General features: G+C 60.9%; 8 protein-coding genes across 8 annotated transcripts; all 8 read right to left on the bottom strand.

The window, feature by feature from the left end:
- Nucleotides 1-1,518: 1,518 nt before the first annotated feature.
- LSCM1_03283 (uncharacterized protein) lies at nt 1,519-2,367 on the bottom strand (the record flags this gene model as incomplete). Its single annotated transcript, XM_067320829.1, has 1 exon — nt 1,519-2,367. The coding sequence occupies one exon, from the start codon at nt 2,365-2,367 to the stop codon at nt 1,519-1,521; it is 849 nt and encodes a 282-aa protein (XP_067177439.1).
- A 728-nt stretch (nt 2,368-3,095) lies between these two features.
- Nucleotides 3,096-3,974, bottom strand: LSCM1_03282 (uncharacterized protein; the record flags this gene model as incomplete). The annotated part of the gene is made up of 1 exon (XM_067320828.1): nt 3,096-3,974. The coding sequence occupies one exon, from the start codon at nt 3,972-3,974 to the stop codon at nt 3,096-3,098; it is 879 nt and encodes a 292-aa protein (XP_067177438.1).
- Nucleotides 3,975-5,268: 1,294 nt separating this feature from the next.
- Nucleotides 5,269-5,442, bottom strand: LSCM1_03281 (uncharacterized protein; the record flags this gene model as incomplete). The annotated part of the gene is made up of 1 exon (XM_067320827.1): nt 5,269-5,442. One exon carries the CDS (start codon nt 5,440-5,442, stop codon nt 5,269-5,271), a length of 174 nt encoding a protein of 57 aa, XP_067177437.1.
- Nucleotides 5,443-6,120: 678 nt separating this feature from the next.
- LSCM1_03280 (uncharacterized protein) lies at nt 6,121-8,565 on the bottom strand (the record flags this gene model as incomplete). The annotated part of the gene is made up of 1 exon (XM_067320826.1): nt 6,121-8,565. The coding sequence occupies one exon, from the start codon at nt 8,563-8,565 to the stop codon at nt 6,121-6,123; it is 2,445 nt and encodes an 814-aa protein (XP_067177436.1).
- Nucleotides 8,566-10,241: 1,676 nt separating this feature from the next.
- On the bottom strand, nt 10,242-11,672 carry LSCM1_03279 (uncharacterized protein; the record flags this gene model as incomplete). The annotated part of the gene is made up of 1 exon (XM_067320825.1): nt 10,242-11,672. The coding sequence occupies one exon, from the start codon at nt 11,670-11,672 to the stop codon at nt 10,242-10,244; it is 1,431 nt and encodes a 476-aa protein (XP_067177435.1).
- A 912-nt stretch (nt 11,673-12,584) lies between these two features.
- LSCM1_03278 (uncharacterized protein) lies at nt 12,585-14,612 on the bottom strand (the record flags this gene model as incomplete). Its single annotated transcript, XM_067320824.1, has 1 exon — nt 12,585-14,612. The coding sequence occupies one exon, from the start codon at nt 14,610-14,612 to the stop codon at nt 12,585-12,587; it is 2,028 nt and encodes a 675-aa protein (XP_067177434.1).
- Nucleotides 14,613-16,228: 1,616 nt separating this feature from the next.
- LSCM1_03277 (uncharacterized protein) lies at nt 16,229-17,716 on the bottom strand (the record flags this gene model as incomplete). Its single annotated transcript, XM_067320823.1, has 1 exon — nt 16,229-17,716. One exon carries the CDS (start codon nt 17,714-17,716, stop codon nt 16,229-16,231), a length of 1,488 nt encoding a protein of 495 aa, XP_067177433.1.
- Nucleotides 17,717-20,137: 2,421 nt separating this feature from the next.
- LSCM1_03276 (uncharacterized protein) lies at nt 20,138-21,298 on the bottom strand (the record flags this gene model as incomplete). The annotated part of the gene is made up of 1 exon (XM_067320822.1): nt 20,138-21,298. One exon carries the CDS (start codon nt 21,296-21,298, stop codon nt 20,138-20,140), a length of 1,161 nt encoding a protein of 386 aa, XP_067177432.1.
- Between the last annotated feature and the right edge of the window lie 214 nt (nt 21,299-21,512).

Genomic DNA, 21,512 nt, shown 5'->3' with positions numbered 1-21,512 from the left:
TGCAGCCGGTAATGGCTATGTGTTGACGCTAAAGCGAGCTCACACGGCCGCGCAACAGAGGTTGAAGAGGAAGAGGAAAGACGATGATGACAGTCTCAGAGAGGGCGTGAGAAAGAGAGACACGTGGCACAGACGCACTCAGACAAGTGCATACGCACGCACGAAGAGGCGTGTATGTGTGTGGTGTGTGAGGGAGGGGGGAAGGGATGATGGAGAAGAGAAAGACAAGCAGAGCGCCAGCAGCGCACAGAGAGAGAAGCGCGCATGGAAATTCCGCCGTCACACGCCGAGCTGCGGTGGCTTTCCCGGCAAGAGAAAGGGGGGAGCGGAAGGGAGACGGCCCCCGCTCGCTTGCCTCCGCCTGCAGTGCATGGAGTTGGCGAGAGCATCTCCTCCAGTTGCGCTTGTGAACTTTGTGCGCCGGCCGCTCTGTAGCCTTTTACTCGGGCATCTCCTATCCCGTTGGTCGATGCCTTTTTTGTGTGTCTGTGTGAGCCGGTAGCCTCTAGTAAGTGCCGCCTCACAGACACACAGTGCCGAGTCGCCTCACCTTCACCCCTCTCTTCTGCCACAAGGGTGGGTAGCAGGTGCTCGGGTGACGGCGTGCCGTCCTTTCCATGCCCTTGCACAGACGCAGTGCAACAGAACACTTGTGGTGACTGCTGGCGTCTCTTTGTCTTGCGTTCACGTGGCTGCCCGCCCATCATCTCACGCCATCACGAGAGGGCATCAGCCACTGCGAAAGAGTGGGGAAGCGAAGAGAGCCGAGGAGAGAGAGAGAGACGCTGAGTGCGGGTAAAGAGATGCCGAATTCGGGGAGGGGGTGGAGGCACGGAGGATGGGGTAGCAGAAGAGCCCGTGTCCTCTCGAAGACAAGGAAGGTGGAGGAAGCGGGAAAGGGGGAGAGGGGAGGGGAGGCCCACAGTTGCATCCGCCACACCACCACCCCTCCTCCCGTGCTTCCTCTATCCGCACGAGACGTCCCACTCCACACGTCGCACCGTGACCGCCATCTCCATCGCTTCACGCGTTTCGCCCGCTGCACCGCCCCCCTCTCTCCCTCTCTCTCTCCTCGGCGAAGGGTTAAACAAACAAACGAACAGATCAAAGTCAAAATTAACGAGAAAACGAAGACAAATATGCATTAAAAAAGGGGGGCAACAGATAAGGGGGGAGGAGAGGGGGAGAGGTGTCGCCATCACACACGCACACGCACACACGCGACGAGGACAGCTGCGGTGGAACGTGGATGCAACAAGTCGGCGGCGCCCATGGAGAAGAGGTTAGACGAAGGGCACACCATTTGCCGGCACCCTCCGTCTTCTTTGCACGTCTTCTCCACGGCTTTGCGGCATGCGCCGTCGCCACTGCACCGTGCACCTTTCCCCATCCCCACTACTGGCGGTTCACGAGCGCACACGCACACGTACGTGCCTACTCCAGTATTAACAGGTCTCGACTTCTCAGCGCCTCGCCTATCCGGAGGCGCTCATCCCGCAACGCGCGCGAGTGCGGGCATTAAACATGCGCACCGGCAATAGCATCGCGGGAGTCGCCGTACTGAGGCCCGGCGGTATCATCGGCGTCTTTCGCCTGCCGGGCTGCAAGCATTCGGCGATGCTCCACGAATGCGCTGACCATTTTAGCAACCTCGATCAGCACCAAGGTCAGCAGCAAGCTGGCGAAGACGAGAGCGACAGTGAAGGAGGCGATGACGCCAGACGAGAGAACGGCGCCGTAGTCGGCCTCGGTGCTGGAGCCCTCTTCAGAGGCGCTGAAGGTGCGGGAGCTTGCCGCCCTCGGTGTAGCACCCACCTCAGCCGCGATAGGCTTATGGTCATCCTCCTGCACCGAGAGTTGTCCGAGTGCCCTATGCAAGGACAGCACCAGCTGTTGGCGCTGGGGGCTCGGCAACGACGGCGATGCCTTGTTAAGCCGCTCCAACGAGTGCACCACCTCCCTATTTACGAGAGGGCGCTGCAGGAGTGGGGTAGTGAAGGATGCGGGCGCCTGCTGCCGCTGCGCAGACGAAGTGGTCGCAGCAGTCCCCGTAGGCATGGCATCGGGTAAGCCGGCACGAGCTTGGCTGGCATCGTCGTGCAGCCGCCCTACCACGAACGTCTGCGCGAGCTCCGTTGGCGGAGTCTCACCAGTTGAGCGAGCCCCCCGCGGCGCCGCGTACAGCGGGAACGCTTTCGCCAGCGTGGGCATCTGCGGTATCCCTTCGGTCAAGCATGTGCTTTCAAGGCCTGTGGGCGCGGTGACGGAGATGCACAGCGCAGGCGTACAGCACAGAGCAGCCACCCCCATCACTGCCAGCGCCACGGCAACCGAGGTCGCCCTCACGACTTTCCGGTGACAGCCCATTGTCAAGGGAGGCGCTGAATTCCTTCTCGGCGATGTAATGTGCGGCAAGCTCGATGTACGCCTCCTGGAAGAGAATGATGCACAGTAGGAAGGGAGGAGGTGAAGAGAGCGAGAAAGAGAGAGGAGAGAGGGGGAGAGGAGCACACAGTGATTAATACCGGGGAGGAAGTGGTGAGGGCGAAGATACACCAACCCAATACATATGCATATATATATATATGTGTGTGTGTGCGTGTGTGTGCAGAAAAAGTCAGAGAAGAGGGTAAACGTCTTTGTCCCTTTATTTCTGCCTGTGCACCTCTCTTTCGCTATCCGGCAGAGACGGAGACGGACGCAACTGACGGCGATGGCAACCGTTGAGTGGTAGCAAGATGACGGGAGAGGGAGGAGGGAAGGGAGGGGGGTATGTGGCAGAGAGACGCGCACAAAATGAGGGAGGGAGTGAAGCGAACTGGGACGCGATGGAGAAGGACAAGAAGTAAGAGAGAGGATGAGAGTAGAGCGCAAGTGTCATCGTCGCCAAAGAGAAGAGGGGGAAGAGAGCGCCATGAGATGATGGCGATCGTGCCACTTCCAATGCGCACCCGCCTCCTCCGAACAAGGTCGATCCCCAGTGTCGATGCTAGGCAGAGGGAGCGTGGGGAGGGGGGAGGGGTGCAGGCCACTGAGAGGGCGACTTTCTATGCTAGCATGACGTTGCGTTTCGGCGCCTGCGTACTGCACATGCGCTATTCAAACGTGATGACCGGCTCGGCGGCGGGGGCAACTTGACGGTCGCCCTCCTCGCTGCCGCCGCCGGCCTTGTGCCGCTCGCTCTCGACCAAGATGGCGTGGATGCGCTCAGCAAGCTCGTAGTACGGCCTCGCCGCCGCCAACGTCGCGTCGCCGCGCAGTGCCGGGGGAACGCCCTCGTCGGTGTCCTGCATGATGCGACTCATAAATGGTATTTCTCCAAGAAACGGCACCCTCAGTTCCTCCGCCGCACGTGCGACGCCGCCGTGGCCGAAGAGGTAATGTCGCTTGTCGCAGCTGTCGCACTGGAAGTAGCTCATGTTCTCCACGAGTCCCAGAACAGGTGTGTTGACGGCCGCGAACATGTCGATGCCGCGCCGCACGTCGATTAGCGCCACCTTCTGCGGCGTTGATACAATAACGGCGCCGGAGAGCATGATCTCCTGCGTGATGGTGAGATGCACGTCGTTCGTGCCGGGCGGCATGTCAACCAACAGGTAGTCCAGTTCATCCCAGTCAGTTTGAAAGAGCAAGGCGCGGATATACTTGTTCACCATGGGCCCCCGCACGGCGATGGCCTCGTCGTACGGGACAATGAGCCCCATGCTCATCACCTTCACACCGAAGTTCATGGGCGGGCCAAAGCGGTCGCTGCCAGCGACGCGATACGTCTCGACCTGGGAGCTCTCCACCCCCATCATCGCAGGGATAGACGGCCCTGTTATGTCTGCGTCGACGAGGCCGACGCGGTACCCCATGTTCTTCAGCGAAAGAGCGACGTTGACGGAAGTGGTGGACTTGCCAACGCCTCCCTTCGCGCTGCAGATGGTGATGACACGCTTCGTGCCCGGCACCGACACCCGAGAGAAGCGCATAGGTCACTCGAAGAGTAAGCGCACACACTGGCTGAACTGTGAAGATCGACAGGCAGGGTAGAAGAGGATCGGCGGTCCGCGTCGAAGGACACCGCGAAACAGGGTAGAGGAGAAGGGGGCGGGGAAGGGGGTGATGCACCGCCGAGTGCTATCGCGTCATGTATCAGAGAAAGGTAATGGTTGCACGCCGTATGTTGTGCGGCGCCAATGCTGTGCTATGCTGGTAACGCTGGCGCTGGCGGAGAAAGCGTGCGAGAGAAGCAAAGACAGAGACGGCAGCGGAGTCTGTGTACGTGTGTTGTCACTCCCCCTAAGCCGCTGTGGACTCAGTGTAGGTGACGAAGCGCCGCGCTGTCGAGATGTGAGTGCTGTCAGCGAGAGACGGGGCCGAGTTCATTAGTTGCCACCTCTGACGCCGTGCAGTCGCAGCTGGTGCCGAGTGTGGAAAGATGAGGGCTCGGCTGTCGTCGCTGCACGCTGTGCGCACCCTCGCACGCGTACACGCGGGGAGCCTCGATGCCATGCTCCCCCGTGAAGGATGGTTAGGAGAGGACGGAGAAGCAGTTGAAGCCGACAGAAAAAAAGGTCCGATCGGGTAGTGCGAACGGGCAGAGATGACCGTCATTGGGGTGAGGAGGAGGAGGAGGAGGATGAGGGGTAGGGAGGGAGCCGAGAGGCACAGAGAGGCACACGCGCACGCGCATCTGTCGCCTCACGGAAAGCATCACGCACCGGTGGCGATGAAGCCGATGAATGGTGAGTAGCGCAGGGTGCACCACAGCTTTCGAGCACACACACAGAGAGGGAGAGAGCGCTCGCCGAGCACGTGTGAGGGGCGGAAAGGCGAGGAGAGGAGAGCGGACGCCCGCGGTGGTGAAGTTGGCTAAAAGGAGAAACGACAATAGAAGAGAAGGCATCTGCTCCGCAATGGACTGTATGCGCTCAAGAGAGACACAGACGAAAAAAAAATGCACCTGCGCGCCAGGCCGCCCACCTGTGCACACAGCGGGAGGGAGGAGGGAAAGGGCAGAGAATTCGTACGCCTAAGCGACGACCGGCACACGCACATCAGATGGAGAGGAGGGAGGAGAGAGTGGAAAAGAGGGACGTGGAGCGATGGCGTCGACAAACAGCTGTGGACGAGATGAGCGCGGGGGGAGGTGAATGGTGAGGTAGGGTGTGCGCGTACTCTGCATCCCGCTGCTCACTCGCCCCACCCCCTCCCCCTGTGTGTCGCCTGGCCGTCCCCTTTTTTGTTACCTATCCCCCCTCCCCCTCCTCCCCATTCAGGCGCTCAGCGCAGCTTCGTGAAGCCGATGTGCTCAGCGTTCTCACGGAAGCACTGGCGGCACACGTTCAGCTCATACTTTCGGATCAGAGCCTTCTGGTTGGAGCAGATGACGCAGCACCGCGAGCCCTTGCCCATCCCGATCTTCTGACGGGAGCGCCACTGGTCGAGATGGCCCATGTTTTGTGCAGTTCAGTGATGCAGACTTGCGAGGCGTCCAGTGAAGAGAATGCAGGCACGTGCACGAGTGAGTGTGTGAGAGGGGTGTGAAGGGTTGAGCAGTGAGCCCGGCAGTGATCCGCAGGGTGACGGAGGCGGCCATGCGAAGAGAAGGGGCGAAGAGGAAGAGGAACGGGGAAGTGGGAGGGAGCAGAGAAGGATGAGGGACCGCCGCGGCACGGAAGAGGAGCGAGAGATCAGGCGCGGCAAGGGAAGAAGAAGAGGGGGGACGCTGAGCGTGGCAGGAAGCGCAGCATCAGCGAGGCACACGCTCAGCCCTAATGACGAGGCGAAGCCCTCGTTCGACCTCTGCGCGAACTCCCCCGAGAGAGCGGAGTGGGGCGCCCAAAAACGTGGCGGTCACCTCACAGAGGCAAAAAAGAAGTAAAAAAAAAGAGGCGCGCGCACCTCTCGCGGACTCTCTGACACTCTGCATACCGTTTACGCCGTGAGCTTTGGGAAACAGAAGCAACGCGACAGGGAGTCGAGAGGATGGGGGCGGGGATAAAGTGAGAGAGGCAGACAGGAAGGCCCGCTGAGAGAGTCCTTCGGCCACGAGGCGTTGCAACTCTACCGGTGCTGCCTGCAAACTACACGCATTCACACACCACCGCCGTGCCGCATGCTTCCGCCCAAGCGTCATAACGGAGTGCGCCACTCGTTGTAGTCACTTCGCATCTCGGCGCAGCGTAGCCACACAACCGGCAGCCCAATGGCGAGCAGCGCCACCGTCAACGCTGTCACCAGCAGCGCACGGTACATCGATGTAGGAAGGTACATCTCCAAGGTCCACTCCTGCGGCTTGCCGATCGGTGTCAGCTGTGCAAACACAGCCGCGTTCGGTACTAGATACGACGGCCATTCCTTGCGCTGCACCGTCTGCGTGAACGTTGTTGCATTGGGCCCGTTTACACGCACTGCACTTGCCGCGCTGCGGATGTGCTGCGCTACGCGCATTCCGACGGTGTAGTCGTGCACATATGAGAAGGTCTCGTCAAGACCAACCAGCACCTGCGCGGAGAGCAGCGCGTGCCCTTGCGTTCGCCCAAGCTGCGTCACGGTGGCCCAGTGCGAGCGCATGTGGATGTCCTGCCATGTCATATGATGCGTCGCGCCGACGCATGCAGCACCGTGCGCAGCCGCTGTGATGGCCGATGCCGAGAGAAAATACGACCGGCTCGACACCGCCGCATTTTGGTAGACTCTCATCGAGCTCTGCGCGATATCAGCGGCCGTGATGGCTGCTGTCTTCGATGTGGCGCTGCTTGCGTACCGCCTATGGTGTGTCAGAACCACGTCGAGCTGTCCAAGCTGCGCCAGAGAGCCGAAGAACGGTGTGGCGGTGCGGTAGGCCTCTCGGGACGCTGTGGAGTCGGCTGTGGACTGGCGTGTTTCCCTGATTAGCTGCACTGCGGGCCTTCCAGTTGCCGCGTCGAGGGGTGCGCACGTCAGCGGCTGACCGCCACGGACGGAGCGCGACGTCAGTACGAGAGGTCCATAGGAGCTGGGGAAGATGAGGTCCGCAAGTCGGTCACGGTTGTAGTCGCCTGGTCGGAGTACCAGCGGTGCCGACGGGTAGCTCGGCATGTACAAGGAAAGCGTGCCGCCTGCGGCCGGCTGGCTGCCGTCACTCCAATCTGCCACGCCGCACCAGTCTTCTGTCAACACGAACAGCTCGCTCTGATCCAATTTGTACGTGAGATGCTGCTCGTCGCTCATAACAGAGGGCCTGCACAACGGTGCCCCGGTGAAACCTGCAGCGCGGATCGGGTAGAAGACACGGATGGCATGATACGGCGTACACGTTTCTGTGACGTCTGCGGTGTCTACTGTGGCGCAGGATGAGGTGCCATTGGCGAGCTGGACAGTGAGCAGCAGCTCCGGCAGCCCGTCTCCGTTCACATCGGCGAGGGTAAACGTTTCGCCGTAACGCTCACCGGCATCCTCCGCTAGCTGCAGCATCAGCAGCGGCGATGCAGCGTCGGATACCGCGGCGGACGCAGCTGCTACCGGTACTGTTATTGCACTCGGACTGAGCATGTACACCTCGTACTGGTGCTTCTGCATGTCTCGGACCGCGTACAGCAGCTCCGCCGCGCAGTCTTCGTTCACATCCGCCAGCAGAAGAGAGAGCGGCAGCACAGCCCGTTGAGTGACGCTGCTGTCTTCGTCCACGAGCACGCGCGCCACGTAACGTGGTGGCCACTGAAGCGCAGACTGCATGGTCGTATCCACGATGCGAGAAAGCAGTACGAGCTCATCGTCCGCATTGACGAAAGCCAGAGCTGCCTGCGCTGTGTGCGGGTTCGCAGGGCGGCCTAGAACATCCGGCACCACGGCGAGCTGCGGAGCATTGGGCATCTTGAACCGCGTCGAGACATTGGATGCTGCGGGCACTGTTGTCATGGAAACGGAGGCAGTCGTGTCAACGTCGACGATTGAGATCGGTTCAAAGGCAGAGGTGGATGAGGACGACGACGGGGAGGCGACCGAAGAGTGATTCAGCACCCATATGGATCCGTCACTAGCCTGCACAACAACGTCCAGCTCCCCGATGCCGAGCAGGTCGGCCACAACAGCGCTGACCACGTCGAGCGCCGCGTCATCAGCAGTCCTGCCGACCACCGCCTTCGCAGGCAGCGCACCGGTCGACCACACCGCGCGGTACACATAATCAGACGAGGTAGTGCGTGAAGCGTAGGAGGCGACGGCGTTTCGATTCGCCCAAAGCGTCAACGAGGACTGATTAGGCCAGCTGCTGAGAAACTCTGTGTGTCGTTGGTTCTGCCAGTCGGCAAGCGCTAGCACCCGCAGCGGAGGGGCCGGCAAGTGCACTATCGTACCGTTTTGGAGGACAAACGGTGTGGAGGCCGTGCCGAAATAAGTCGATGTGGCGTCCGTCCACTTTCCTGGCGAAGCGCCGGCCTCCGACAGCACGGCCAACGCATTGGAGGCCGCGCTGAGAGCCAACGGCATGCCAAGCAGGGAGAGGACCATCAAGGAAAGCAGCGGCGGCGAGCGCACGCCGCGGTGGACCTCATGGCACCAAGGCACATACGTACGTCTCACGGCAGAGGAGTCCATCGAAGTCTGCTTCATTGAAGAGAGTCGGTGGAAGGGATGAAGGGGGAGGGCGCCAAGTGATGAGACAGAAGGGCTGATGATGGCACGACGAGCGTAAGAGATGAGTGCACAGCAACGCAAGGAGCGGCAGATGCGCACCGCAAGTGGGCAGGCGAAACGGAAAAAAAAATGTCGGCGACTGCGCCAAACGGCTGGAGAAGCGACGATGCACTCACACGCGCGCAGGTGAGGGGAGAGAAAGAGAGGGAGGCACTACGTGGCAGTGTGCGGCACACGCATGGCCAAGCAGCAATGGATCGAATCAGGGGGAGAGCGGGTGGAGACCGTCTTAAAGGGCAAAGCGGAGCGGGTAGAAAAGACAGTCGCACCGAGAGAGCGACAGAGAGGGGGAGAGCGTTTGTGCGGCGATGTACGTTGCAGCTGGCAATGTCGAGCGACAATCGCGCCAACACGCACTCCCACCATTACCCTTATCGACGACAACACTAAACGACGCCCCGCAGCCAGCGGACAGGTACGGGGCTCTTGCCTGTCTTCAGCCGAGTGGCTGAAGTGCACCGTTCGAGGGGTGCTCCGGCCGTGCGGTAGAGCTACGGAAGCTAACCAAGTGGAGCAGAGGTTCCCTCTCCCTAGAAGAGGGGGCGAGCGTGCTATGGTCAAGGTGAGGTAGCGCCTGAATCGGTGGAGAAGGTCCCTCTGTGTGTAAGTAGACGCGGCGGAGACGGAAAGGGGGAGGCAGTAGTGAGTGCACCTGAGAGCAGAAGAGAGACGCGGAGTGTGCAGAGAAGGCGGCTTCTGCCACTCTCATGCGTGGGCGTGTGCTATGCAGTAGGGAGCACCCATGAGGGCTTCAGACGGAAGGCGCCACAGCCCCCACCACCACCACAACGACGACGAAAGGGGCAAGCGCAAAGAGGAGGGGGCCTCATATTCGAGTGGATGCACCGGCACACGCGGTGATACACGTCGGAGTGTACCCGCATAACGCACCGATCGCACCTCCTCACAGATCTACTTGTATATGTGTGTGGGGGGGAGGGGGGCTGCAAGTGCACCGCGGGTGGCGGCATCGCGTTGATTCAGAGAGACGCAAAGGCATGAGGGAAAACTTAGATTGAAATAGTGCAACAGCAACAGCAAAGTTGAAAGCAAGAGCAGTCGCCCATAGTGCGACAAGAGCGAGGCGAGAGCGACACACGGGGGAGCGCTACTCGGCGCATTCACGCAGAGGGGAGAGAGGGGTGAGCGATGGCGTCAGATGAGGGAGAGGAGAAATAGGGAAACCGCAAACACAACACCAAACGGGGCGCAAAAAAAGAAAAAGCGAAACGATACGTCGTTCAGTCGGGGGGAGGGGAGGGGAAGGAAAGGGGAGCGGAGGGAGACCACGTGCGCGCGGGCACAAGTACAGGCCTCTCCGGCACGCAATAAAAAAAAGATATATATATATATATACGCAGCTAAGCCTGCGCGCGTGTTCGTGCGTCTGTGTATCACAGAGGTAAGCCTTATCCAAATATCCCACCCGAAGAGCGGCGATGCGCTGCACAAGCAAAGAGATGAAAGTAACCCGCACAGGTCCGGGAGGTTATGCGGCCACGGAGGGCAGCCTCCCCCCTCCCTCCCCACTTTCTGTCACGCGTTGGAGGAGAGCACAGGCACCGCGTGCGGGCCTCTCAGCAGCACTCGGTTTGTATGCGCACTCGGCGTTCCTGCGTGTATTCATCGCAATTAGTCATGCATGAGCACGAGATTGGCCCGTCCGCCGGCAGCACGAGCGTTGCGCAGCAAAGCGGGAGGCAGAGCAGCTTGCCCAAAACAAACTTCGGCACGAACCCAAAGATGTCGGGGTAAAAGAACGGTCCCATGCACATCATGGCTGTATGGCTGGAGTCGAAAGTCCCCCGCCGCATCGTCTCCCGTGTCACGGGTCCGAGCTTGTGTCCCCCGCCGGCGCTGTTCTCCTGATGCCGAGCAGCCGCTGATGTAACACATCTGAAGTTCGGGCGGAAGTCGACAAAGTGCAGCTCCAGCGGGCCCACACGCCCCAAAATGATCGCCGCCAGTTCGCGTTCCATTGGGAGAACGCCGGGCGGCCACAAATCACTCAAGAGCTGCTTGAGAACCACGCCGTTGGTGCACAGCTCCTTGAGCGTCGTGGCACACCTGACGCCACAGCTGGCAAGGTGCGCCACATTGGGGTCTCTGTACCGCCTACCCTGCTTCGCCTCCGCCTCACAGAATGCCTTCAAGCGCGTCCTCTCCTCCTTTGTAAGGGGGGCTCCGACACGGTTCCTAACGCGCAGCGTCAGCGTGAAGCCGCTGCTGTACGACAGAACAGTGTTGTCGTTAACGGGGCACAGCAGCACTCGTCGACCAAACCGGGACCAGGCGCAAAGAAAGGGGGGTGACACCAATACGCGAGTCAAGACGTCGTCCTGCAAGAACATATCCCTCAGCGACTTTGACAGAAGACTTCCCAGGCACCCAGCCAGGCACGTCAAGATGCAGGACCACATATAGCGCACGCCAAGATGCGGCGTCGACAAGGTGCAGAAGACGTCCCAGCATATCTCGCAGTCGTACGGCGGCTTGCCATAGATACCCTCGATCGTCTCCATTATTCTGGGCATCGCGGCGCGGAGAACGAGGCCACCCATCGAGTGGCCTACAGCACTGAAGCACAGCCTAGGTCTCCGCCTCGTCGCTGCGCCGTCCGCGGCGTCGGGAGTTGCCTCGGTGGTGGGACAGCTCGGCGCGGCGCCGATGCCGAGCTCCTTAGCCACAAAGAGAGCAACAACCGCGCAGACATGAACGGCGAAGCGGCACCCACAAGTCATCACGCCGGAATCCGCCCCAAAGCTGTCGTTGCCAACAGGGGTGATGAGTACATACTTCTGCGCAGGGGAAGACGGAGAGCTGTCCTCAGCCCCCGTGTCATCGGTCTTGCTGCCCTGCCGCAGCAGACTGCGTATTTTGCACCAGTACTTAAATTCGCTGGCTTTGCCGTGATAGCCCTGGTGGAACAGGACGAAATAGAGTGAGCACAGGGGTGAAGAGGGCCGCGCCTCCGTCTGCGAGGGTGGGCGCTCGCCAATGGGATTCATATGTCATGCGCCGCGTGTGCGATTGCGCAGTCGATGCAACGCGTTCCGCGGTGAAGAGGGAGCAGAGGGCAATCAGTGCAGAGCCACACACAATGGCGCAAGAAGAGGCGTCTCGGCAAGAGCCGCCACAATGTCGACACGCACGCCCCTGCACGCTGTAAAGCTCAAAAGAGATGAAGGGGCGTGACGGAGTGACTCCTCGCTATCGAAAGGCACGAGAGCGATGGTCACGGGGCTCGCTGCCGCCTGAGTGAGCTGCCAAAGGGAAAAAAAAGGGGTACGGCTGCGTATTGGGGGGTGAGCTGAAATGGACGGCTGCGCGTGTGCGCGATGGGCCAAACGAGAAGAGGACGGAAGGGCAAGGGCGTGTGGTCATGAGAAAGTGCGGGTGCTGCAGCGCCACTGCCCCCCCTGAGGCTGCTGCGGCTTCTGTGCACTCTTTCGCGCGCGCAGAGGCGAGGGAAGAGTAGAAGAAGCGAGGGGAGAGAGGGAGACGGCGCCCAGGCGATTCGGTGGCAGGAGGGGTGAGTGAGCACCACCCAATCAGACAGAGACCTGTGTGCGTGCATGCACAGCACTTGCTCGCTCCTGCTGCACTTTAGCTCCGCCACCCCCCCACTCGCTCTGCGCACGCACACACACACACACACCGCCGCCGTTCAGTGTACGCGTGCTCGCGTCGTTTTTGCTTTAGTCAACCGGTACGAGTATTCGCACGCAAACTGGCGGCAGTGGCATCGCCAGCGGCCTCGACCACACACTCCCACTCACACACACACACAAGGGCACCCACCAGAGAGGAGCGCGAGTCGCGGAGGGTGAGCGACGCGTGAAATGAAACGGCTCGAGATGCCGCGCACTTTCTGCAGCGGGGACGCACCCGCAGCACCACAGGGTCAGACTGCTGCAGCTCTACTCAATGATTGTGTCGCTTGCGTTCTCCTCAACAACACAGCGGGGACCGACAATGGTGCCGAGAACGCGGCATCCGGCGTTCACTACGGCACCGGTGCCGACAACGCTGTTCGACACGACCGCCTTAGCCCCAATCTCAACGTTGCCCATGAGGATGCTGTCTGTGATGCGAGCGCCGGGCTCCAGCGTGACATGTGCGCCAATCACACTACGCGTCACGTAGACGTTCGGTGGCGGAACCGAGTCGATAAAACTGCCAACGATGAACACCTGCTGGTCACCGACCTTCTCCCGCACGGTGATGGGGTTGTCGGGGAGCAGCGCGGAAAGGGCCAGAGCGCTCGCGGACGGCACAGGCTTGCCGCTGTCGCCATGCACTGCTCCTCCAGCGCTCCCGTGATGGCCGGCGTGCGTGCCGCCGTGCGAAAGCAAGGATGGCAACGCGAAGCGGTTCGTGGCGCCGGTGCCCCCACCGGCTGCACCCCCAGTGCCCGCAGCGCCACCGGTGCTCAGTGGTGGGTCCTCTAGCTGAAGCTGGAAGCACTTTGCGGAGATGATGTCGCGAGTCAGCGCACAGTAATTGTCGCGTGTGTTCATGCGACAGATGCGGCACGCCACATCAGGGTCCTCCTCGTAGATGGTGCAGAACACGCGCAGCGAGTCTGTCACCTCCGGCAGCAGCAGCCCGCACGCAGCGTTGAGCGACTGCGCAGAGATGTCGGCGCCCTCGCCAAGCCAGTGGAGCGGCACGTTCGTCTTCAGCTTGTCCGCTGGCGTCACGAATGCCTTCTCGGCAGCATTGACAGTGGTGTGCTGGCTACGTGCCAGCAGAGGGAGAACGTCCTTGCGCACAGTCATGTCTGCAACGCCTGCCGACTCGGCAATGTACTCGAGCACCCACCGATTCATTAGGTACGCGTGCGCGTCGAGAACATCAGCGGCGAACGTCATATTGGGGCGACGCCCTGCGAACGCCATGGTGATACGCACCTCCGGCTTACCCTCGAGTGGGGTGAGGTAGTGCATGCGGTGGTGGTGGCAGTGGGCATGAGCAGGATCGGCCGCCACGGTGCGTGCCTCGGAGGGTGAGCGTGCGCCCGGGCCGGGAAACGCGTGCGGCGGCTGCGACGGCGTCCCAGTCGGCAGACGGCGACCATACGAAGGGGACGGTGCGCTAGACGCCGCACCAAGGGCCATCGAGGCCAGCTCGTCTACCTCCTCGTAGGCCACACACGACAGAGCGTGAGTGTAGGACGCCTCCGCGGCATCAGCTGACGCCCCGCCGCCGCCGCCCTTGCGTTGTCGATGGCCGCCCTTCTGATCGCTGCCCCCGCGCTTACGCAGAGGGCGATACAGCATGGCCGTCACGGAGGCCAGAGAGGTGTAGTGCCGCTCCACAAAGCTTGCCACGTCAACGTCGACGAGAATGGTGTCGCAGCTCAGCAACAGCGCGTCGCGCGGGATGCCGGCGCTGTTCATGCGCTCGAGCTTCAGCGGGTCCCGATTGTTGTGGCTGGTACCTCCGCCGAGATTGCGGCTGCCACTGGTGCCACGGTAGAGCTGCGTCTCCAGCGGCGGCCCCGCGTGAGGAGAGCGGCCGCCACTGGTCTCCACGGTCAGCACGAAGTCCTCGCGATCCGGCATGCCACCAGAGGCCACGGCGAGGCTGTCCTCCTCGCCAAGCCGGAGCGCCTCCTTATACTTGAGGTAGGCCTTGACAGCGTCGCACGTCGTGGAAGGGTGATCCCCGATGTTAGAGGGAACAAGAATGTAGTGGAAGTCAACGCCGTCAAAGGCGCGAGAGAGGTACGCTCGCAGCGTTGCGTAGTCCTCGTTGACGCACAAGAAAAAAGTGCGAAAGCCCGCCTCAATCCACGGTGTGATGGAGTACCAAATTAGGGGCCGGTTGCAGATGTGCAGCATCGTCTTCTGCTCCACCGCAGTTAGCGGCATCAGATCCAGTGAGTCGCCGCCTGCGAAGACGACGATGTCAAGCAGACAGGACGCGGCCGTATCGGGCGGCATGGCGAGGATGCGCAGATGACGGTGAGGAGGGCCGAGGGGCACGCGCAAAGGTGCGAGGATCAAAAAGAGCGAGAGACGATTCGCCAAGTGGATGAGAAGCGGCAGACGACGAGTCTACGCGTCAGAGCACTTTTTGTTCACACAGGAAACGCAGAGAGAGAGAGACCGGAACAGGGTGCAAGGCGAGGAAGGTATGAAGGAGAAGAGAAGAAACGATAAGCTGCGGCGTCCACACACTGGCGAGCGATTTGACGCACCCGTGGCCGTACCACTGCATCGAGCTTCGTCGGTGGAGAGGGTGGTGTTGGGACAGTGATGGTGCGTGAAGGGTGAGGCAGGGGGCAGGTGGAGTGATGAGCAACGATGAGAATGAGGGAGGGGATGGGCGAACGAGATTAACTGCGGGAAAGGGGGTAACGTGCGTAGGCGCGCAAGTGTTGTGCCGCAAAGGAGAGAGGAGGCCGTCACGGATGCGATCTCGTCCCTTCTCCTCCTCCTGCACGTGCACACCATCCTTCCCCTCCCCATCCGCCTCTCCGCTCCCGCAGCGCTCGCTCATGATCCTTTCCCCATTTTACCCGCTTTGGTCTTGCTCACCCTTTCTGAGGGGCATTCACCACAGGCTTCACGCCGTATATATATATGAACCAAACCACTTCCTCTGCGGGCACCGCCACTAGCCCGCATCCGAGACACAGGCGGTGTCGCATGTACGTGCCACTGAGGAGTATGGCATGACCCTCCCGACGACCCCCTTAACAAGAGCAAGTCCATCCAGCATATGGCACACAACGAGAAGAGGCAGAGAGAGAGGGCTACAACACAACCACCGCACAACAACAGCACCGCTGACCACCGTGGGCACAGTAAGAGGGCGCGAGCAAAGGAGCGCCGCCGCACCAGTGAAGAAGTGGCAAGGGCAAGCGATGATGCACCACGAACAGCACACACGCACACATGCACGCATCCTCTCTCTCGCTCTCCCCCAGACGAGCGCGAAGATTAAGAAGCACTCGAGGGAGGAGGGGTCAAACACGCATACGAAAAAGAAAGGAAAAGAGGGCACCTCATATGGCGTGTCGGTGCATCGGCGCTGACCGTGTGCGGCTTGCGGGCAACGCATATCGATAGAGGAGATCAAACCTCAAGACACAAACTAATCAGATGGCCTCCCACCCTGTCCAATAGCCCTTCCTGTGCCACACCAGAGCACACCCCCGAGGAAAAGCGCACCGGGGGGAAGGGGGAGACGATTCGCCCACCCAACGCCCAGCATGAGAGGGTGAAAAAAAGAAAAGTGGGACGCGTTGCGAACGCAGGAAGAGAGGTCGCGCCCGCTTTAGGCACAGCTCATGCAGACGTTCGTGGGAGAAGTAGAAAGGGGGGCTAAAGGGCGACCACCGCACATACGCACAGCGAAACGCCACATAGCGAGAGACGAGCCTTCGAGACTTCGAGGCCCCGGATTGGGCCACAGCAGAGGGGAAAAGGCTGGTACTGACAGCTCACAGCTCATCAACGTCCCCCACCCACTCGTCTTTCTACTGCATCCTCACGCCCTCGCAACTTTTTTCGCTCCGTGTGTGGTGGACTCCTCCACCACCACCACCCATTCTTTACTTGCGGCCCGGGTGGCGGTCATAGAACTCGTCACGGGTCTTCATGTCGATCTTGTTCAGCATGCTCTTAGGGAAGGTGCGCAGCAGCTCCCAGCAGAGGTCGAGGCTTTGGAAGATGTCGCGCGTTTCGTAGAAGCCCTGGCAGATGAACTTGTGCTCGAACTTGTCAAGGAACTCGAGGTACAGAAGATCCTCGCTACTCAGCGCCTCCTCGCCAACCACAGCCTTCATGGCGAGGATATCACGGCTGATGGCGTAGGCGGCGTACATCTGGTTGCTCACGCCGCCGTGATCCTTGCGGGTCATGCCCTCGCCGATGGCATTCTTCATCAGCCGCGACAGCGACGGCAAAATGTTGATCGGCGGGTACAGCTGGCGGTTGTGCAGCTGGCGGTCCACGTAGATTTGGCCCTCCGTAATGTACCCGGTGAGATCCGGAATGGGGTGGGTGATGTCGTCGTTCGGCATCGACAGGATCGGGATCTGTGTGATGGAGCCAGCGCGGCCGAGTACACGGCCCGCACGCTCGTAGATGCACGCCAGGTCTGTGTACATGTAGCCAGGGAAACCGCGGCGGCCAGGCACCTCCTCGCGGGCCGCAGACACCTCGCGCAGAGCATCGGCGTAGGAGGACATGTCGGTCAGAATGACCAGCACATGTTTACCGCAGTCGTAGGCGAGGTACTCGGCAGTGGTGAGGGCGAGGCGCGGCGTGACAATGCGCTCAATGGTCGGGTCGTTCGCCAGGTTCAGAAACAGTACCGTTTTCTCCATGGAGCCGTTCTGCTCGAACTCGGTGCGGAAGAATCGGGCCGTCTCCTGATTCACACCCATGGCGGCGAAGACAACACAGAAGTCCTCCGCTTTGCCCTCCCGCCTCACGAGGCCGGCCTGCCGCACAATCTGCGCGGCGATCTCATTGTGCGGCAGACCAGCACCGGAGAAGAGCGGAATCTTCTGACCGCGCGAGATGGAGGTCATGACATCGATGGAAGAGATACCCGTCTGAATCATCTCCTCCGGGTAGACGCGCGCGCGTGGGTTGATGGGGATGCCCTGAATATCGCGAAACTGCTCTGGCAGCACCGGCGGACCGTTGTCGATCGGGATGCCGGAGCCGTTGAAGATGCGGCCCAGCATGTCCTCGCTGACGCCAAGCTCCATGACCTTGCCGGTAAACTCGCACTTGGAGCGCATGACATCGATGCCAGACGTGCCCTCGAACACCTGCACAACAGCCTTGGAGCCGTCCACCTCCAGCACCTGGCCACGCCGGGCGCTGCCGTCGGCCAGCTCAATGTTGACGATTTCGGCAAAGGTTGGCTTGCGCACATCCTCCAGGATGACGAGGGGGCCGTTGACGGCTCGAATCGTCGTGTACTCGAGATGCGGCTTCACCGAGTAGCTCTCATTGAGCTCCTTAATGTGCGTGGCAAGGAGCTCCTGCTTGGACAGCACGCGAACGCGTTCCTCCTCGTGGCCCATCTCGCGTGTCACTGTGTGGGCGTGTGTGTATTTGTTTGCCACGTAGAGGCGAAACGACCGAGGGTACGGAAAAGAGGGAGGGAGGGGGGCGTTGGCCGCGAGTCGACGAATGTGCTCCTGCACAGCGGCGATCGGCATGGACGCAGTGTCACGGCACCGAGCGGACGGGGGGAGAAGAGGAGGAGAGGGCCAAAAACAAAAAAGGCAAAGGGCAGAGAAGGAGTCAGAGAAAGACGCATGCAGAGAAGAGGTGTGGCGCAGCGAATGTGGTGCCATTGGATGGCAGGGGGAGGGTGGCGACCCTGGAACACGCATCGCGCGCGAGTGGAAAGGGATGGGGCGAGGAAAGCGAAAAGGCGTGAGCGAACGCCCAGCACAGCCGCTAGCGTCATCGCACGAGCGGCAGTGGGAAGGGTAAGGGTGCGCGTCATGACGAGAAGCCAGAGCAAGAGTCAATGTGGCCTAGCGCTCCCCCTCCCTACACCTTTCTTCTATCGGTAGCTTCACTGCCGCCGGGCACAACGATTTCTCAGCTCTGTGGGGATGGATGCCAGTAATGTGCCGGTGCGGTGCCCCCTTTTCTCCCGCTCTGCTGCGCTGGGCGGCCTCTCAGACATATTCCCGCACTTTTTTTGCGCCGCTCTCCTGTGGTCGATGTGCTCCTCTTTTTTCTTCGTTCGTTCGCGTCAGTCCCCACGGACCGCGTCGGCGGCGGCGTGTGTCCACGCGAGAGGCAACAGAAAAAGCGAGCACCGGCGGAGGCCAACGGCCCCCAGTTGGGAGACGTGAGAGCACTGTGATCACCACCAGACTGCCGGTCGGAGAGGAGGGGGCAGCCGATGGAGCCGCTCGGCCTGCCGGTCCTTCACACTGTTGGGGTCGCTGACCTGGGGCCATGAAGGCCCGATGACGGGGAGACGGCAGTATTTGGGGAAGGGGGTGACGACTGGTGCCATTACAGCTCAAGCGCCCTCGTATGCCCCACCCTCTGTATACGTGCGTGCGCCCGTGCGTATGCGAGTGTGTGGTCGGTGGGGGCGCGGAGGCGTTGTGCGTGACAGTCTGCGGAAGCGAGAGAGCAGCTCGATACTGCTGCCAGCGAGAGGAAGAGGGGTTGGCGGCGCATGAAGAGCACCGAGATGATCCACCCACATACACGCATGCACACACACACACACACTTCTCCCCTTCCACGCAATGAACTTCCCTTTTCTCACCCTCGCACTCTGTCTTGCTTACCCCAAGGAGCGCGCCGCCTTGCTCGCTCGAAAGCACGTGGCCACCCCTGCCGCTCTCCCGCACACGCACACACACATGTGCGCCTCCCGCGAACAGAGAATCCTCCGCGCCAGCGTGGGATGAGGAAGCAAAGAAAAAAGAATATCGACATGCGCGCGAGCAGCGGCCAATATGAGGCAGACGGCGTACTGAGTGCATTGGGTGAACCGCAACGGACGCTGTCCGCCCCGCCCCGTCCCCCTTTCGGTACACTCGGCAACAAAAACAAACGAAACAGCAACACGAACGCAAAGGGGGAGAGGAGCGCTTGTCATCAAGCCTCCACAACGTGTGCACCCATCCTCGCCTCCAGACACGCCCACACAAAAAGTCGCTCAGACACGCACGTAGCTCCCACCCCACCCTCCCCCGCTCCTACCCTATCCTCTGCAGAATCAGAGGTAGGGCTGAGGAAGACACACACGCACACGCAGAGAGAGCAGATCATAGAAGCCCGAAAGCACAGTGCGCGACAGGAAAGCCCACAGACGCCGTACACGCAGACAGCGGCAAAGTAATGCAAGGAGAGGGGGGGAAGGGGAGGGGGAAGGAGCGGGGGAGAAGCGAGCGAAAGGCTGGCGCAGTCCGTACAAGATCGCGCGCACGAGAGAGGGCCACATCCGCTCATCCAATCAACTATTGATCCGTCGACCGACCCACAGAGCTGCGCCTTAAACTACGAGAAAAGAAGGGGGCAAAGAAATTCCTAACAACAGGCATCTGCACACGCACACACGCACGCAGACGCGGCTACATACATGCACACAGACACAAACGCGGACACGAAAGGGTCCCCACGGGCAGACGAATGCAAAGAAAGAGAGAGGTGATGGGGCGGATAATGATGATGGTGATGTGTGCGCGCGCGCCCGCGAGTAACTTCGGGGTCTTGAGGGGCAAGCAGAGGGCGAGGGCAGGGCAGGGGGGGCGGGAAAGGCCGAGGAATGAAGTTGGGCAGAATACGGACTGGAAGAGAGAAGAAAAGGGAAAAAGAAAAGCGCGGAGAGCGAGGTGCGACGAAGGCCCACCCGCCCTTTGCTCCCCCCTCCCACCATCGATGCCTCGTGCTCCCCCTCCTCCTCCTCCCCCGCTCTCTCTCTCCCCCCTCTCCCCTCACGCGCGCGCCTGCGACGACTGCAGCCTCTACGAGAGGTCCAATACCATACGCGCGGGGTCCTCAATCAGATTCTTCACTTTCACTAGAAAGGTCACCGCGTCGCTGCCGTCGATGAGGCGGTGGTCGTAGGTCAACGCGACCGCCATGATGTCACGGATTTTAATCTCGTTGCCCACCACCCAGGGCTTCTTCTTGATGGCATGCATGCCAAGGATGGCGCTATGCGGCGGGTTGATGATCGGCGTGCCCATCCAAGACCCGAAGACGCCGCCGTTGGAAATGGTGAAGGTGCCTCCGGTCATCTCAGCCATGGTCAGCTTGTTGATGCGCGCGCGTGCGGCGTAGTCGGCGATGGCTGTCTCGATGTTCGCCAAGTTCATGTTCTGCACATCCCGAATCACCGGCACGACGAGACCGCGCGGGGTCGCGACGGCGATCGCGATATCCACGAACTCGTGGTAGTCAATAGTGTCCTTGCCGAAGGATGCGTTCACGATGGGTACATCCTTGAGGGCAATCGCGCTCGCCTTCACAAAGGGCGACATGAGTCCCAGCTTCACGTCGTGGCGCTTGTGGAACTCGTCCTTATACTTGTCACGCAGCTGAAACAGCGGGGTCATGTCGATCTCATTGAAGGTGGTCAGCATCGCGCACGTGTTCTGGCTGGCCTTTAGGCGGTCGGCGATGCGCCGGCGCATGGCCGAGATGCGAACGCTCTTAGTGCGCGGGTCAGAGCCCGCAACGGTCTGCACCACGGGCTTGGCAGCGGGCGGAGGTGCAGCGGGCGCTGCAGCCGTTGGGGCGGCCGCCTTGGGCGCCTCCGACTTAGGTGACGGTGACTTGGTCGCCGCAGGCTTCGCTGCGGCCGCCGCTGGAGCCGGGCCCTCCTTCATCGTCGACAGCTCCGCACCGACCTCGACATCAGCGCCGTCCTCGAAGTTGATCTTCGTGATGACGCCATTCTTAGGCGCGCGCACGTCGACGTTCAGCTTGTCAGACTCGATCTGGCATATTACCTCATCCTCCGCGACGGTGTCACCGACCTTCTTCGTCCAGTTCACCACCTTACCCGTGCTGATGGACTCCGCAATCGCGGGTACATTGATGCTCAGGCAGTAGCGCAGGCTCGTACTATGGGCCGCATTCCACGGAATGGGCAACACACGCGTCGATAAACGACGAAACATGACGAAGCCAGCGTGAGCAAGAGCAAAAAGAAGGAGAGGGGGGGATAAGCGATCAGGTGGCTGTGTCCGTGTGTGACAAGGAGAGGGAAGGAAATTCTGTGCGTGTGTGTGTGTGTGTGCTCACATTCGCCTCGAGAGAGAGAGAGACCAAAGGCAACGGAATAGGGGAGAAGGCAAGCGAAACGAGCTCAGTGAGAGTGAAGCGAAAGGGGAG

The sequence above is a fragment of the Leishmania martiniquensis genome, chromosome 28 (genome assembly GCF_017916325.1).
Source record: "Leishmania martiniquensis isolate LSCM1 chromosome 28, whole genome shotgun sequence".
Classification (NCBI taxonomy): Eukaryota; Euglenozoa; class Kinetoplastea; order Trypanosomatida; family Trypanosomatidae; genus Leishmania; species Leishmania martiniquensis.
The sequence above is the reverse complement of the archived record's forward strand: the minus strand, read 5'-3'. Positions and strand labels throughout refer to the sequence as shown.